At 42.4% G+C, this 16,274-nt stretch overlaps 1 protein-coding gene across 1 annotated transcript in view; it reads right to left on the bottom strand.

Moving 5' to 3' along the window:
• The window catches only part of ARMC8 (armadillo repeat containing 8), a 138,572-nt gene that overhangs the window by 1,137 nt on the left and 121,161 nt on the right, over positions 1 to 16,274 (bottom strand). Inside the window, exons 18-20 of the mRNA XM_007947497.1 lie at positions 13,558 to 13,653; positions 4,561 to 4,633; positions 3,066 to 3,159 (exon numbers count right to left, since the gene is read on the bottom strand). Coding sequence (XP_007945688.1) covers positions 3,066 to 3,159; positions 4,561 to 4,633; positions 13,558 to 13,653 — 263 coding nt within the window. The remainder of the gene's footprint in view (positions 1 to 3,065; positions 3,160 to 4,560; positions 4,634 to 13,557; positions 13,654 to 16,274) is intronic.

Genomic DNA, 16,274 nt, shown 5'->3' with positions numbered 1-16,274 from the left:
ATAACAACAACAATAACAAATATAGATGAGTCGGAAATGACTTGACAGCACTTAACAACAACAACAACATATAGATGATAGTCACAAACAGTCCAACCCATTAGAGTAGAAAGCTTTACATAGACTGTTCCCACGTTAAGAGTAACCTGGGTTCTATAGGTCATTTTCCCACAGAAATAAGAGTTTATAAATGATGCCAGAAGCTACCCTTTAATAACTACCCACCCTACCCCCCCCCCAAATTCCATAAAGAGGATGAGAAGAACAATCCTGACAGAAGTAGACACCCAGGTGCCCACAAATTTGAGGCTTCTGAGCCTGGGGTGGGGGTGAAGGGCAAGGGGCTGGTAAGTAACAGCTCTTCATCTGTTAAGTATCTGAAAGTCTTGGGATCACAGGGCCTTAAAGACAGCAGGGACCAGTGAGATGTCTTCTTTAGATGACACTTTGTTGCAATGGGAGTGTCCACATAAACATCTTGATTGAAATCCTGTGTTGCTCTTTCAAGCTGCCAATTCAGAGACTTTCTGGATCTTTTCTAGAGGTTGGTTATGTTTGACTATATTGGGCCTCAGAGATTACACTCTTATTATCTTTCTACACCAAGGAGTCTTTCAGATGGGTCATTCTGGAGGCAAGATCACCTTTTTCATAGACAGACTTAGGTAGGGTGGCTTGAACCTTGATTCTTTTAATGGACATTAGGAACTGCTAAACACTTCCATGCTGTACAAATTTAGGGGTCTGAGGAAATGCAGGCCAGGGCCCAAACCTATGACACTTCATGCTGGTGAGGCCTCTCTCAGCTTTCTAGGTCATCCCAGAGATAATTTTAAGCAGAACTGTTTTATTTCTAAACAAATATAAGAGGGAAATTCCAGTGAACAACCTGGCTCTCTGCCAGAAGAGATGGACTAACAGCACACATCATTTAAGCCAGCAGCTTTTACAACCACTGTGGAGGTGGTGGTGAGGCTCCAGACCTCAAGGTCCAGTTCACATGACCCTGACTTGTCTTTCATTTGACCCTTTTCTGACCAGTCTTCGGGGTGCAGTTACTCAGGGACTTGTTCTTTAGCTGAATGGATGATAGGATTCAGGGAGCTAGGGGCCTAGTGTGTCTGTGTGCTCCAAGGAGTCTGCCACAACCATTCACTCAAGAAGCCATGACACAGTGTGATGAGTTACAGGCAGACACAGTGTAGGGTACTATGGGAGCAAAGACTGGGCCCTGGCAAAGCCTGGGGGAGGAGGGTCTAAGAGGGTAGAGAGTGGGTCAGGCAAGGCTTTGGAGTCAAATCATCCTCAGTTTTGTAGGGTGAATGGCCACTGTCCAGGCATCCTTTTCCCTTGCTTTCAGGATATCTTACACTCCTGGGTCTTTGCCCATCTCACTGGTTGTTCCTTTTGCTCCTTTGCTAGATACTCTCCATCTTCCCCTAAAAGCTAGAGAGTCCCAGAGCTGGTCCTTAGCCCTCCTGTGTCTTTATACTCCCTCTAGGGGACTTTGTCCAGCCCCAAAACTTGACATACCATCCAAACTCATATCCTAACCCTACTCTCCCGAGTGCCTTGGATGTCTAGTAGGCATTTGAAATTTGGCATGCCCAAACCAGAACTCTTGCTTCTCTGTACTGGAACCTACTTCTGCATTCTTCACCATCTCAGTGAATGGTAACACCCTCTATCTGGTTGCTCAGGCTGCAACTCTAGGCGTTTTCCTCATCTATTTAATGTTCTGCACCCGATACATGAGCAAGTCCTGTTGGTTCTACTTTCAGATTAAATCCCTACTTTCACCACTTCTCACCTCCACCACTACCACTCCCATCCAAGTCACCATCTCTCTTACCAACATCACTGCAAAAACCTTTAACCAACCTCTCTGTTTGTATTCTTGCCCAACACTATTCTCCACACAGCCCCATTCAAATCAGATAGCATTTTCTCTGCTTAAAACGCTCCAATGACTTCCCATTAAACTCAGAATAAAATTCAAAGTCCTTACCATGGTCCACAAAGTTCTTCATGATCCAGCCCCCTGCTACCCTGATTCCACTTTTTATCATTCTTCTTATTTTTCCCCAGCCTCACTGGTCTTGCTGCTCCTTAAACATACCAACCCGTTCCTACCTCAGGGTCTTTGAACTATTTATCCCCTCTCTTCCCATCTGCCTGGTAGACTCTAACTTCACTCGGGTCTCCGAGCAAATAACATATCCCCAGAGAGGGCTTTACTGACTAACCTATCTGAAAACAATCTTCGTTTACTCTCTATTCCCTCACCTTACTTTTTTTTCATAGCACTTCATATATTGCATATTCACTTGCTCTGAGGAATAGATGGGAGTAGATGTGTAAAAAAATGAAGATGCACTACAGTAATGGGCAGGTATGGCTGGAGTGGAGGGTGGCCTCTGGGGGGAACATGGGAGATAAGAAAGGGTTTCAGGGCCATACTCAAGAGTCTGGAGAATGAAAGAGCTCGAGTTCCATGCTGTTATTGTTACACATGAGTGTGAGCTGGCAAGTGAAGACTGTTATTAGGGAGTATACACAACTAGGGGGATAATTTTTGTCTACTTCAAGGGAGTTGCATCTCTGATAACTCCTGCCTTTCAGAGGAAACAGTAAGCTTTTGGAAGGCAGGGGCTCCTTAGTGGTCACTGCTGTGTCCCCAGCAACCAAGCCAGGCTGGCACCGGACACTCAGTTGTTGAGCAAATGAATGTTCTCATTATTGGATTTCTGCTTTCCTAAAGGACACACACACTTCTACTTCAACAATCAAGAGGATGTAGGAGAGCTGCCTCTGGGTCCTATCCCACTAAGATGGACCAGGCCCGTGTTAATTTACAGTAGAGATAACAGTCTTTAATAATTTACTAATTTTTAGCTTATATCTCACCCAAATGTCAAACAGTTGGCTCACAACATATTGAAAAAGGGAATCTAAAAAATCTAAAAGATTTTCAGTTTGGCCATGTGAATTACCACGCAATTCAAATCCTTTCATAAAAGAATTCAATGTCCCCCAAAGCAAGGCCCTTTGACTTTGATACTCACTTGTCACAAAGGTTTGAATCAGGTGATTGACTCAATTTATGCAGAATATCCACGATGCCCATATCTCGCAATTTATCCTGGCGTTCCTGTGAGCCTGAAAGATGAAAACTAGCACGTTACCAGGAACATGGCCCAGTGGTTGATCCCCTTGAGGTACAATCAACAATTTTGAGCCTAACCAGCACCCTTCATCCCACATGCCTTTTGTTCCCCTTGCCCCCCACACTCTCCATTGTAGTACATCCCCTTACATCTGAACCCTCCAAAGTCTTTTAACTGGTCTCCCTGCCTCTTGACCTTCCTTCCTCAGGTATATCCTGTGTTCTGCCGCTTGATTAATTTCTCTACAAACTATAAGGTTGAGGTCAGATTCTTCAGACAGGTACAAGGCCCTGTGCCAGCAGGCCCCAGCTTCAGTACGTCTACCTGGACATACCCACGCCTTTGGCCAAGCCAAGCTCTTTTTACTCCTACATGTCTTGCTTCCACTCTTCTATTCTCTTCATCCTCTCTGCTGGCCTCCTAGCACTTCTGGCTGCTTCTCAGTTACCAAGTGGCAGTTCCAATTCATATAGCTCTGTTCTATCTTCCTACTAGACTAGGACCTTCTTATGGACTTCTTTGTCTTTCCTCAGGTCTTAGCAGAGCCTCTGATATCCAGATAGCACTTGCTATCTGTGGACTGAATCCAGTTTCTCCTTCTCCTCCTTTGCTCTGGATGAGTAATCTTCCTGCAGTTTCTTTCCCACTGAACAGCCTACAGTGGCTGACTCATGCACCTCTAGACCCAGAGAACTGGAATCCCTGGGGATAGGACCCAGAAATCTGCATCGTAAAAAGTTCCCCAAGTGATTCAAGCAACCAATATAGATCAAGACCCATGCACCCCTGTATCTGCTCATTGCCTTTGTTTTATACCGGAATCACCCTGAGCTTTTAAAAATACTTATGCCTGAAGCCCACCCCCCAGGAGATCCTGATTTTCATTGGTTTGGTCTACAAGTCCCCAGGTGACTCTAATGTGCAGCTAGGGTGGATCTACAGAGGCTTCCTTACAGACTGGCAGCTTCGGCTTCACTGGTTGTACTGGATTTCTCACTTTTCATCAGCCCTTTCTCCACAAGCTTTATCGGCCTGCAGTCCTCTTACGTGCTTCCTCTGCTCACGATGAAAGGCCCATACTCCCATCCACTCTCACCATCCTTCTCCTCAGCTTTCTCAAGGGCAGGGACTGTCACTTGCTTCTCTAGGGTGTATACACTCCTACCCTCAGTCATTTGGTACAGTATTGACTGCAAGGAAGGGGCTCAGTTCCCACTGTCCAGCTGGCTCAGGCTGGTTGCACTAGTCCTCATACCAATGACTCTGCTTGGGGCTTGGGGCCAAGTAGCCCAATGAGCAGGGCACCTGCCCAGGATCTCAGGGGCACCTGCTGCCTTCCCTGTACAAGACTCTCTTCCCAACATTTTCTTCAGAACAAATCTCAATTTCTTACCTTCCTCTTCATTCCATATGAGGTTTGATATACAAAACATCGCAGCAAGCTGAAGTTTGACGTGTGAATGACCCTATTTGTTGCAGAAAAGGAGGAAAAATGGAGGTAACTGAACTTTAGATCATTTTTCAGTAACATGTTATCTTAGTTATCTAGTGCTGCTGTAAGAGAAACACCAAAAGTGGATTACTTTAACTAACAGAAATTTGTTTTCTCTCAGTTTAGAAGGCTAGAAGTCTGAATTCAGAGCACTGACTTGAAGGGAAATGTTTCTTTCTCTGCTGGCTCTGGAGGAAGGTCCTGTCTCTTCAGCTTCTGTTTCTGGGCAATTTCCAACTGCTTGGCACCTCTCTTCCCCCATATCTCTTGCTAGGTCACAATTAAGTTCTTTTGTATCGCAGAAGAGACTGACTCAAGATATACCACACTAATCCTGATTCAGTAACATAACAACGACAACCCATTCCCAAATGGAATTATAACTACAGACATAGAGGATAGGTTTTACAACACATATGTTTTGGGACACACAATTCATAACATTCCATCTTTTGGCATCCTCAAATTCATATCCTTGCCATGTGTAAAAGACATTTACCCCATCACATCATCCCAAAAGTCTTAAATCAACTCCAAGTCCAAAATCTCATCTTCTGAATCATCTAAATCAAATATGGATGAGACTTTACATGTATTCCATCTGGGGCACAATTCCTTTTCATCTGGATTACAAGTTACCTGGTTCCAAAGTACAACAGTGGAACAGGCACAAAGTAGATATTTCCATTACAAATGGTAGATACTGAAGGGAAAGAAGGGATACTGAAGGGCACCAAACAAGTCCAAAACTCAGCAGAACAAATTATATTAGCTCTCTAGGCTTGAAAATAATCCTCTGTTCTCTGAGACTGCCTAGGCAGGCAATGGCCCTGTCCTCCAGACTCTGAGTGTTGGCCATGCTCTCTGGATTCTGAGTACAGCCCCTTCAACCCTGACTTCAGCTCCACCTTCCTGGTTCACTGGAATAGCAACACTGCTCCATCTGTTTTCGGTGGCCCCATTTCCCTAGTCCATCTGAGTGACAGCACCATGCCTTCAGCCCTGGCTGGTCCCATTCTTCTGCCCCTTAGGAATGACAACCCCACCCACTCATCTTTAAGTAGCGGCCTCATACCCCTGGCACATCTAAATGGCAACCCCACACTCCAACCAAGCTGGGAAAGATTCAACTCTGTGGCATCAGTCACAGGCTTAATCTCTTTAGCATAAGATTGTGTAACCCTGTCCTTGGTGACATTCTAGGACATGTATCCTTAGTTTATACAACAGAATTTTCCAAATCTTTAAGTTCCGGTTTCATTTTGAATATTTTAGTTTTAAGTCCAACTCTTTCTTCTTGCATTTTTCTATTTTATAGGAGAAACCACATGGCCCCATTAAGGCCTTGCTTAGAAATCTCATCAGCCAGATATCGAAGTTCATCACTTACAAGTTCCACCTTCCACCAAACACTTGACCATAATTCAGACAAGTTCATTGCCACTGCATAAAAAGCACTGCTCTCCCTCCACTGCCTAATCACATGTTCATCATTTTCCTTTAAAGCCTTAGCAGAAGCATATTTAACATCCACATTTCTAGCACCATTCTGTCCCTGGTGCCATATGTATTCTTTAAGATGACAGAGACTTTCTTTATAGTTCTCCTCACTTCCCTTTGAGCCCTCACCAGAATTGCCTTGGACGTTCATAATTCTACAGTCTCTTCAAGACAACCTAGACTTTTACTATTAAAACTCAACTCACTGCCATCGAGTCGATTCGACTCATAGCGACCCCTCCTTGGGTTTCCAAGGTGGTATCTCTACAGAAGCAGATTGCCCAACCTTCCTTCCAAGGAGTGGCTGGGGGGTTTGAACCACCAGCCTTCTGGTTAGCAGTCAAATGCCTTAGGCACTATGCTACCAGAGCTCTCTTAAAACTCTTCCAGCCTCTATCTATTACCCAATCTCAAAACCACTTTGACATTTTAAGTATCTGTTAGAGTAGCACCTTCCTCTGTCAGTATGAAATTCTGTCTTAGTTCTCTAGTGCTGCTATAACAGAAATACCACAAGTGGATGGCTTTAACAAACAGACATTTATTTGCTCACTGTTTAGGAGGCTAGAAGTCTGAATTTAGAGTGCTGACTTGATGGCAAGACTTCCTCTATTGGCTCTGGAGGAAAGTCTTTGTCTCTTTAGTTTCTGCTCCTGAGCAAGTTTCATGTGCTGGACATCTATCCCCGTCTCTGCTTGCTAGCTTGCATTTAATTTCTTTTATATCTCCACAGAGAGTGATTTGAGATATGCCCTACATTAATCCTGCCTCATTTTAACTTAACAAACACAATCCATTCCCAAATGGGATTATAGCCACAGGTACAGAGATTAGGATTTACAACACATACTTTGGGAGACATAATTCAATTCATACCACATGTCATAGGCAATCCCAATAGCCAAAAATCTTGAACTAGCGGCTTCAAGCTCAAATGCCTTGAGAAGCTTTGAAGTTAAAAGTACTAAGTGAAAACGATGGGCTAAAGATAAGAGGCAACGGTTGGAATGTGGCAAAATGAGGAGGGCAAACCTTACCAAAAAAAACATTCGAATTTGTATTTTCAAAACTCTCTGGGTTGGCCAAACAAAACACTTCTGAGGCCATAGATGCAGATTACAATTTATGATTCACCCCAAGCATACAGAAACACTGGCAGATGAAAACTCTGTACTTTTGATTTGTTGTTTGGTGCTGTTGAGTTGGTTCCAACTCACTGTGACCCTATCTATGTACAACTGAATGAAATACTGTCAGGCCCTGCACCATCCTCACAGCTGTTGCTGCGCTTGAATCTATCATTGAAGCCTCAGTGTCAGCTCATCTTGTTGAAGGCCTTCCCCTTTCCCTGAACCTCTACTTCAGCATACATGATGTCCTTTTCTAGAGACTGGTCCCTCCTGATAACTTGTCCAAAGTACATGAGACAAGGTCTTGCCTCCTTGCTTCTAAGGCACATTCTAGCTGTACTCACTCCAAGATAGATTTACTCATTCTTCTTGTGGTCTATTCAATATTCTTCACCAACATTGTAATTCCAATGTATCAATTCTCCTTTGGTCTTCCTTATTCATTGTTCAGCTTTCACATGCATATGAGGCAACTGAAAATACCATGGTTTGTGTCAGACACACTTTAGTCTTCAAAGTGACATCTTTACTTTTTAATATTTTAAAGAGGTCTTTTGCAGATCTGTCCAATGCAATACATCCTTTGATTTCTTGACTGCTGCTTCAACAGGCAATGATTGTGGATCCAAGTAAGATGAAATCTTTGACAACTTCAATCCTGTCTCCATTTACCATGATGTTGCTTATTGGTCCAGTCGTGAGGATTTTTAAGTCCTTTACGTTAATTCACACTGAAGGCTATGGTCTTTGATCCTCATCAGTAAGATCTTTAAGTCCTCTTCTCTTTCAGCAAACACAATTGTGTCATCTGCATACCATAGGTTGTTAATGAGTCTTTTTCTAATCTTGATTCTACATTCTTCTTGGATTATTTGCTCAGCATACAGACTGAATAAGTATGGTGAAAGGCTGTAACCCTGACATACACCGTCCCTGATTTTAAACCACATAGTATCTCCTTGTTCTCTTTGAATGACCACCTCTTGTTCTATGTACAGGTTTACATAAGGACAATTAAACGTTCTGCAATTCCCATTCTTCACATTGTTATCCATAATTTGTTATGATTCACAGTAAAATGCCTTTGCATAGTCAATAAAACACAAGTAAACATTTTTCTGGTATTCTCTGCTTTCAGCCAACATCCATCTAATATAAACAATATATGTTTGTTCTATGTCCTCTTCTGAATCCAGCTTGAATTTCTCTGTGAATATAATGCTGAAACTATTTTTGAATTATCTTCAGCAAAATTTTACTTGCATGGGATATGAATCATATTGTTTGGTAATTTCTACATTCCACTAACTTACGCTCTGCTTTATCTACATTAGGAAACTTTCAGGCACTGGAGGCCAATGGGTGGATGTGCATGTTGTATTCATCTCTTTAGTTACTGATTATCTTGTTCAAATGGCCTAGTATTTCCTTTGGGGAGGAAAGTGAGTCAGGGAGCTCTGTAAAAAATGAACCCTGCCCCGAACCCCCAATACAAAAAATTTATACATGGTTTACTCCCTCCCTCCATACCACTTGCTGAAAACAAGAATGATGATAGAATACATTCAGCTTCTAGAATAATTAAATTACTCTTCTTTTCATAGGAATATCCCAAAGAACTTGATTGACTGCATCTCTATTTGATTCATCAGATATCTTTAACCAAGGTTGAGGAGCCCTCTATTCTTCTGAAACAATTCTTGATTATTTTTCTTTATGTACTGAGACTACAAAGATTTCTATGTAAGTTGGATCATTTACAAGTGTGCTTTCTCCCAAATGAAAAAAGTTAAGATAACAATCTTTATAGTGAACTTCCTACTAATCAATTGAAAATAATAAAAGCTTCCTAGTACATTTAAGATAATTTATACACATCTGTGGGAATGCCAGTGGCATGATGTGCTCAGTGGCTTCTTGAAAGTTGAGACAGATTTATCGCCTCATGTTGGCCTACAACTCAACTAAGCAGAGAAATGTATTTGGCTTCCTCCATTAGGATTCTAGGATTAGTGATTCTTTTTTCTTCCACCTGCCAAGACTTTTGAAGAGATACTCAATTTGGGCAAATTTACACAACAAAACTCATCATCTGCTCCCAGCCCCAGGCTATGAATGAGTATTTGTTGAATGAATGAAATTTGTATGCAGTACAACAAATCAGTGTCTACTATGTATTAGTTAAGGAACCCTGCTGGCACAATGGTTAAGTGCTCAACTTCTAACTAAAAGGCTGTGGTTGGAACCCACTAGTTGCTCTGTGTGAGAGAGATGTGGAATCTGCTCCCATAAAAATTACAGCCTAGGAAATCCAATGGGGCAGTTCTACTCTGTCTTATAGGGTTGCTGAGTTGGAATCAACTCAACAGCACACAAAAACAACAATATCTATTAATTCATCCATCATTTATTCTCTCATCCATTAAGTCAGTATTTTTTGAGGAGACAAACTGCTATGATTAAAAAAACTAGAGGGTGGGAAACTAATTTAAATGCAGTGCACAGAAAAGATTTCTCTGCAGAAAGCAACATTAAAGCAGAGACTTGAACACTAGGAAGATGGCAGCTGTGCAAAGAGCAAGGAGCTAGGGGTTCCAAAAAGAGAAATTTCCTGAAAAGGCCCGAGGCAAGCTGTATGGCTGATGAATATTGAGAAGGAAAAATGCAGTAACATCAGTATAGAGAAGTAAGAATGACTGAATTTAACAGGCCCTTGTCGGCTACAGTAAGGACTCTGAATTGCATTCTGAGTTAATAGAAAGCTTCTGAAGTATTTAAACGGGAGGGACAAGAGCTGATATGCATTTTATAAAACCTCTTGGGCTGAAGGAACTAGAATGGAAGTGCAGAGGTATCTAGGGGGCTATTACAGATCAGGCATAAGAAAGAGGCTGTGGCTTGGACTAGGGTGGAGGCAGTAGAGAACAAGAGAAAGAAATAGATTCAAGATGGGTTTTGGCTGATAGGACCTATTGACACATTAGATATGTGAGGTGACAGCTGGAGAAATCAACACTGACTCCCAGGTTTGAACAATGAAGTAGATGGTAGAGTAATTATAATGACAGATGAAAGACTTGTTGTTGTTATGTGCCTTCAAGTCGAACCCGACTCATGGAGACCCCTCCTTGGGTTTCCGAGGCAGTAGCACTACGGAAGTAGATTGCCCAGCCTTCCTTCCGAGGAGTGGCTGGTGGGTTTGAACTGCCAGCCTTCTGGTTGGCAGTCAAGTGCCTTAGGCACTATGCTACCAGAGCTCCCGATGAAAGACTAGGGAAAGAGAAATGCAGATTTAGGGGAGATATTTAAGAACTCAATCTTAAACATTAATTTTAAGAGGCTATCAGACAGCCACATAAAGATGTCAAGTAGGCAGGAGGACATGTGAGTTGGGGGCTCAGAAGGAGCGGTCTAGGCTGGAGGTATCCAGCTGGAAGTAATCAGCATAAAGATGATATTCAAAGGCATAGGAGTAGATGGGATTCTCCTAAGCCAGTGGTTCTTAACCCTGGTTGTACATAAAAAGCCACCAGGGGAACTTAAAAAATCCTGATGCCCAGGCTACATCCAGACAAGGGGACAAACAACTATATTTTTTAAAGCTTCCTAGAAGATTCCAGTGTGCACTCATGGTTGTGAACCACCAATCTCAGGAGAGCATGCAGGGGAGAACAGAAGAGGATCCAAGGTTAATAACGGAAATATGGCATCATGGAAAACAAGAGGAAAGAATGTTTCAGGGAGGAGGGAATGGTCAGTGGTGTTAAAGTCTGCTATAAGATGAGGAGGAATCAGGCTGCCACATCTTTCTCCCACAGAGAGGCTGGTGGGTCCGAATTGCTGTTAGCCTTTCGGTTAGCAGCCAAGAGCTTAACCACGGTGCCACAAGGGCTCCTAAGATGAGCATAGAAAACTATCCTTTGGATTTGGCATCACACAGTTCACTGGTGACCTTAACCAGAACAGGTCCTGTTGAGTGATAGGAACAGAAGTCAGATGAAGAAGGTTAAAGAGTGAATTTACAGGTGAGGAAGGAGATTGCATGTGCAGAAGGTACTTTTAAGAAGTTTGGCTTTGAATATAGCAGGAAAATTAGGTGTACCTTAATGGGTATGAGAAATTAAGGGAAACTTTTTTAAGGATTAAAGATATTATATGGATCCGGTATTGGGAAGATAAAGGAATTCCTGGTTAAATCACTAAGGTTTTCACTCAACAGATATTTACTGAGCAAGTACTAAAGGCCAGACACTATATAAAATACTGGATATACACATGTGCACAAACTGACATGTCCTTGCCCGCATGGATCTTACACTAGTATAGGAGTCACTCAACAGGCACATAAAGAAACAAATACCTATCCCTACAAATGAGCTAAGTGCTCTGAAGGTAGAGAAAATAATACAGTAACAAAGAACATGCTTTACAGATAAGGTGGCCAGGGAAAAGCCCAGTGAGGAAGTATCAGTAACTGAGCCCAGAGGGTAAAAAGGCACACCATGCAGGAGTCAGGAGAAGTATTCCAGGCAGTGAAGCCAGCATGTGAGAAGGTCCTGATGAAAGAGAATACATGGCTTTTCTGAGCAAGTGAAAAAGATCAGTGCAGTTAATGGACAAAGGAAAGAGGGGGATGAGATGAAGTGGGGATACAGATGAGTCAGTTATGCCGGACTTAAGGGGGGGTATGGATTCTCCTCAGAGTGTAATAAGGAGCCACTGGAGGAGTCTGGCCTCTGTTCTCCCTATGAAGCAGAACATGGCATCATCACTAAGAATGATAAGGGAGGGAAGAGGTGAGGTTTAAAGATTGAGAAGAAGGTGAGAACCTGTCTTTGTGGAGAATGGGGGTGCCAACTAACTGGAGAATCACAGGAGAATACCAGGCAGTGCTGCTTGCTCACCTGGGTTTTGTGAATGTGAATTTAACACCAAACCAGTCAGCCTGATTTCATGCCTTTCTTTACGGTGGACAGGCTGAAGTGGTAGGCAAAGAGAATACAGATGAAGTGAGATGCAGTAAAGTAGCATTCATCCATGGTTAGAGTTTTGCTAAGAGAGATCATAGAATAAAAAAAGGAAGTCTGAAATTGAGATTTTGGCAATGGGACAGTTTCTGGTGATGACAAGATCCAGAGTATCGCCACAGCAATAGGTGGCTGATTAACAGTACACAAAGACAATATTCTATACCCTACTTTGGTGAGTAGCCACTGGGGTCTTAAAAACAAGCAGCCATCCATCTAAGATGCAATTTTTGGTCTCTCTCTCTCTGTCTGGAGCAAAGAAGAATGAAGAAAATCATAGATTCAAGGAATTAGATGGTACCTGGCTACCACTACTGACCACTGACTGGGACAGAATGGGAGAAAAATGTAGACCAAAATTCAAAATCATAAAAAAGACCAGACTTACTGGTCTGATAGAGATTGGTGGAACCTCCAAGACTGTGGCCCTTGGACACCCTTCAAACCTGGAACTGAACCCACCCCTGGGGATCGCCTTGCAACCAAAAAACAAACAGGTCTATAAAGTGAACAATAACACTCATGAGGAATGCATTCTTTAGAACAATTAATCATACAAGACCAAAAGGGCAGCATTTACCCCAAAGCAAAGCTGAGAAGGCAGGAAGGGGCACAAAAGAAGGGCAAATGGAAACAAGGAACACAGGGAGAAAGTGGGGAGAGTGCTGTTACACTGAGGGAACTGCAATTAACACTATGAAAGAGAATGTACATAAATTGTTGAATGGAAAACTAATCTGTGCTGTAAAGTTTTACCCAAACCACAATAATAATAATAATAATAAAAAGTGGCTGAATTGTTTGGAAGTAAGTGGCAGGTTATAGATTGCATTTGGAAGTAAACAGGTCAAGGACCTTAAGGTACCAGATAGCTGGAGGGGTTCATCCATATGGAGTTGAAGCCTTGAAAAGGAAGACATGCATGTGCGGGGTGGGGGGGGGGAGGCACTGAGCAGAAACAAGAGCTGAAGTTCTCACTGAATGAGGGAGATAACTGGCCAGTGACATAGGCAAGGAGCAGGGTGGTGGATGGTAATATTGCCAAATGGCATAGGCTTACAGAAGTTGCTGTTTTTCACTTTCTTTTTTTTCAAGTTTGAAGAAAATTCCTTGACTCTGTCAAAGAACAGCGTATTCTTTTTCTAAATCTCTGCACAATTTGTTTTGCGCTAACAACGCTATGGTTCCTGCCTTCTAATTCTGCAGCCAGCATACAGCAGTGAAAGGGGACAAGGGCCTACCATGTAATACTTGATTTTCTGCAGTATGTCATCATTGGTCATAATAAGTTCTTTTGCTGTTGTCCCATCCGCTATGTTGGCCAGGATGCACAGTGTCTGGAAAAGAACAAAGGGCCAGCGGTCAGGAAAGCTCTGAAGTTAATGTGATCAAGCTCTCGAGCGCTTGGCAATTTCCCACCTGAAGGTGCATGGAATCAGGCAGCTTCCACTCTAAATGCCCTGATTTGTCACCACCTGACATCACTGCCAACAACAGTAACCACACCAAGAAAAGTCTACTTCAGGCAAATGAGAATCCAAACATTTCTGGGGATGAGTGAGACAGACTGGGGACCTGCAGGCAGGAAGGGCAGAATAGGCTTAGCTAAGTTAGTAGAAAACCCAAAGATCAAGATTAGAAAAAGACACGAATCTGGTTGGCTAATCTTTGTAGCTCCTGTTCTTTTGAGGCTAACATTTTGCAGCTACTGTACTTTTGAGGTGAACATTTCCTGAAGTTGTTTTTCTCAGATTAGAGACTAAACCTGAAGCATGCACAGAGATAAGCTACGCACCCCCAGCCCCTAGCTTCACCCCATCCCATAATAAGTTCAGCTCTAAGAACTAAAAAGCTTTGGCCAAAGAACTGAAAATAACTGATGAAAACTGTGTCATCAGTTTCCAGACGGACCTCTAAAAGAAAAACTTCCTTGCCAAGATCTGATCTAGCCCCTTTATGCATACATAGCCAATTTCTCAGAATTTCAATGAATACGTATAACTTCCTCATTCCTCATTTATGCATAAAAGCTCCCTGCACCCTGTGCTTGGAGAGGCAGTTCTTTGAGAAACTATTCTTGCTATCTCCTTTCTTGCTGCAAGAAACAAAATCCAGCTTACTCATTCCACTTATCTCTCTCATTCCTGTTTGAGTTAAAGTGGCAAACCCACTGCATTCTGTTTCAAATTCATGGCGCTCTTCCAGGTCTTGGGGGGTCTTCCTCCCAAGTCCAAGCCAGGAAAACTCCACCCCAATGCATGGAGTCCTCCCTGACGAATGAGTGACAACTGCCACCTGAACCACTTTGTGTTCAGCCACTTCTTCAATGGGTGAGTCTAACACTCCATGAATTAGCTTTGATTGGGCCTGATAAGAGTAAGGTTGGATTTTTCTGTCTATCTTTGTCTCTGATTTCGTCTGTCTGTCCTTGTCACTGATTAAGGTACCTAGGTTTGAAGAGAGGCTTAGCTATCTCTACCTTACAAGTTGGGAGGTTGAAACCCCTTCACAAGGCTAACTAGTCTTGTAAGACTCTGAACAAATCAAATCTGGGCTTATTTGGTTCCTGTGTTGAGGGTGTTGGTCCTGGTATGGCAAACCACCCAAGAGGGACAAGCACCTGGGATCTGAACAGCAAAGTTACCTGGGTTCAAGTCCCTGGTCTGGATAGGGCATGCCTGAGAATAATTGTGCTTTGTTGTCATTGTTGTAAAACCTGTATGTGCTTGTGTATATGTGTTGCTCTTTTGTCTGAAGAGGAGACTCAGATGACAGAAAGAAGTATCCACCATTCTAGGCAGCCTAAGCAAGCATCCCTTCCTAGGTCTGCCTCTAAAGAGTTACAGAAAAGGTTTTGGAAGGAGATTCTAAAAACCCAATGTTGGAATAGGAGGTGGAGGATTGCATATAGTGCAAACCCTGATCCGAGGTTAGGTTGCAAGGAAGAAGATGACCCAGGACTTGTATTAGGGGACTTCTATCAGAAATCATTACTGCATTCAGGGAAACAGACTATCAGTCAATGAAGAAAGGCAAATGAATTTGAGTTATAAATCGTGGAAGTAAGCCTCTAATTGAACATTACTCAAATACCCCAAGTAGCGGAAAATATTTAAAAGGATAATTTTACAGAGAAACGTACATGGGTAATCAACCAAGCATCCCCAAGGGTTCCTCTCCTCTTAAGTTTGTAACTGGAATATGGGAGGAGAAGGGAAAAGCCAAATTAAATTTTTCCTGGCTGAAAACTAAACCCTGAGTTACAGCAATTTTGTTAGAAAAAGAATGGGAGGGAAAAAAATCTAGGAAAAGAGCCAATTGTTGCTGGTTTAAGAATAGCAATTGAACCAACTAGCAAATACTCTAGTTGGGGAAACTATTTTAAACATAAGAAATCAGCCTAGCATTCCCAAGGAGTCTCTCTGAGGTTGCATACTCAAACCCTGGGAGATTTTTAAGTATAGCAAATTAAAGAAAAAATGACTTATTTTTTTTATTGCAACACTGTCTGGCCATAATACCAACTAGCTTACCAGGAGATATGGCTGAAGAATAGCTCCCTTAATTTTGATACCATTGTACAGTTAAATATGTTTTGCAAAAAGAAAGTGGGACTACTTTTCATTTGGGGATCTAAATAAAAAAGAAGATAATGTTCTTCTGTAACACAGCTTGGCCCCAGTACTAAATCAGGGAACAAGGAAGGTGGCCTGAAAATAGACCATTAGATTATGATACTATATTGCAACTGGATTTCCTTTGTAGAAGGCAGGAAAAATTCAGGGAAACTCCATACATTCAGGTTTTCAAGACCCTCTGTAAGAAGAGGGGCCTCCAAGATAAATGCCAGGACAAAAAGTATCAGGAAGGGAACAATTAGAGAAAGAACAGCAAGAAAAGCCTACAGTCACCAGAAGGAAGGACATAATCAAGATTCGAGCAGAAATCAATGAAACAG

The sequence above is a fragment of the Orycteropus afer genome, unplaced genomic scaffold (genome assembly GCF_000298275.1).
Source record: "Orycteropus afer afer isolate SDZICR_OR568_19922 unplaced genomic scaffold, OryAfe1.0 scaffold00188, whole genome shotgun sequence".
Classification (NCBI taxonomy): domain Eukaryota; kingdom Metazoa; phylum Chordata; class Mammalia; order Tubulidentata; family Orycteropodidae; genus Orycteropus; species Orycteropus afer.
The sequence above is the reverse complement of the archived record's forward strand: the minus strand, read 5'-3'. Positions and strand labels throughout refer to the sequence as shown.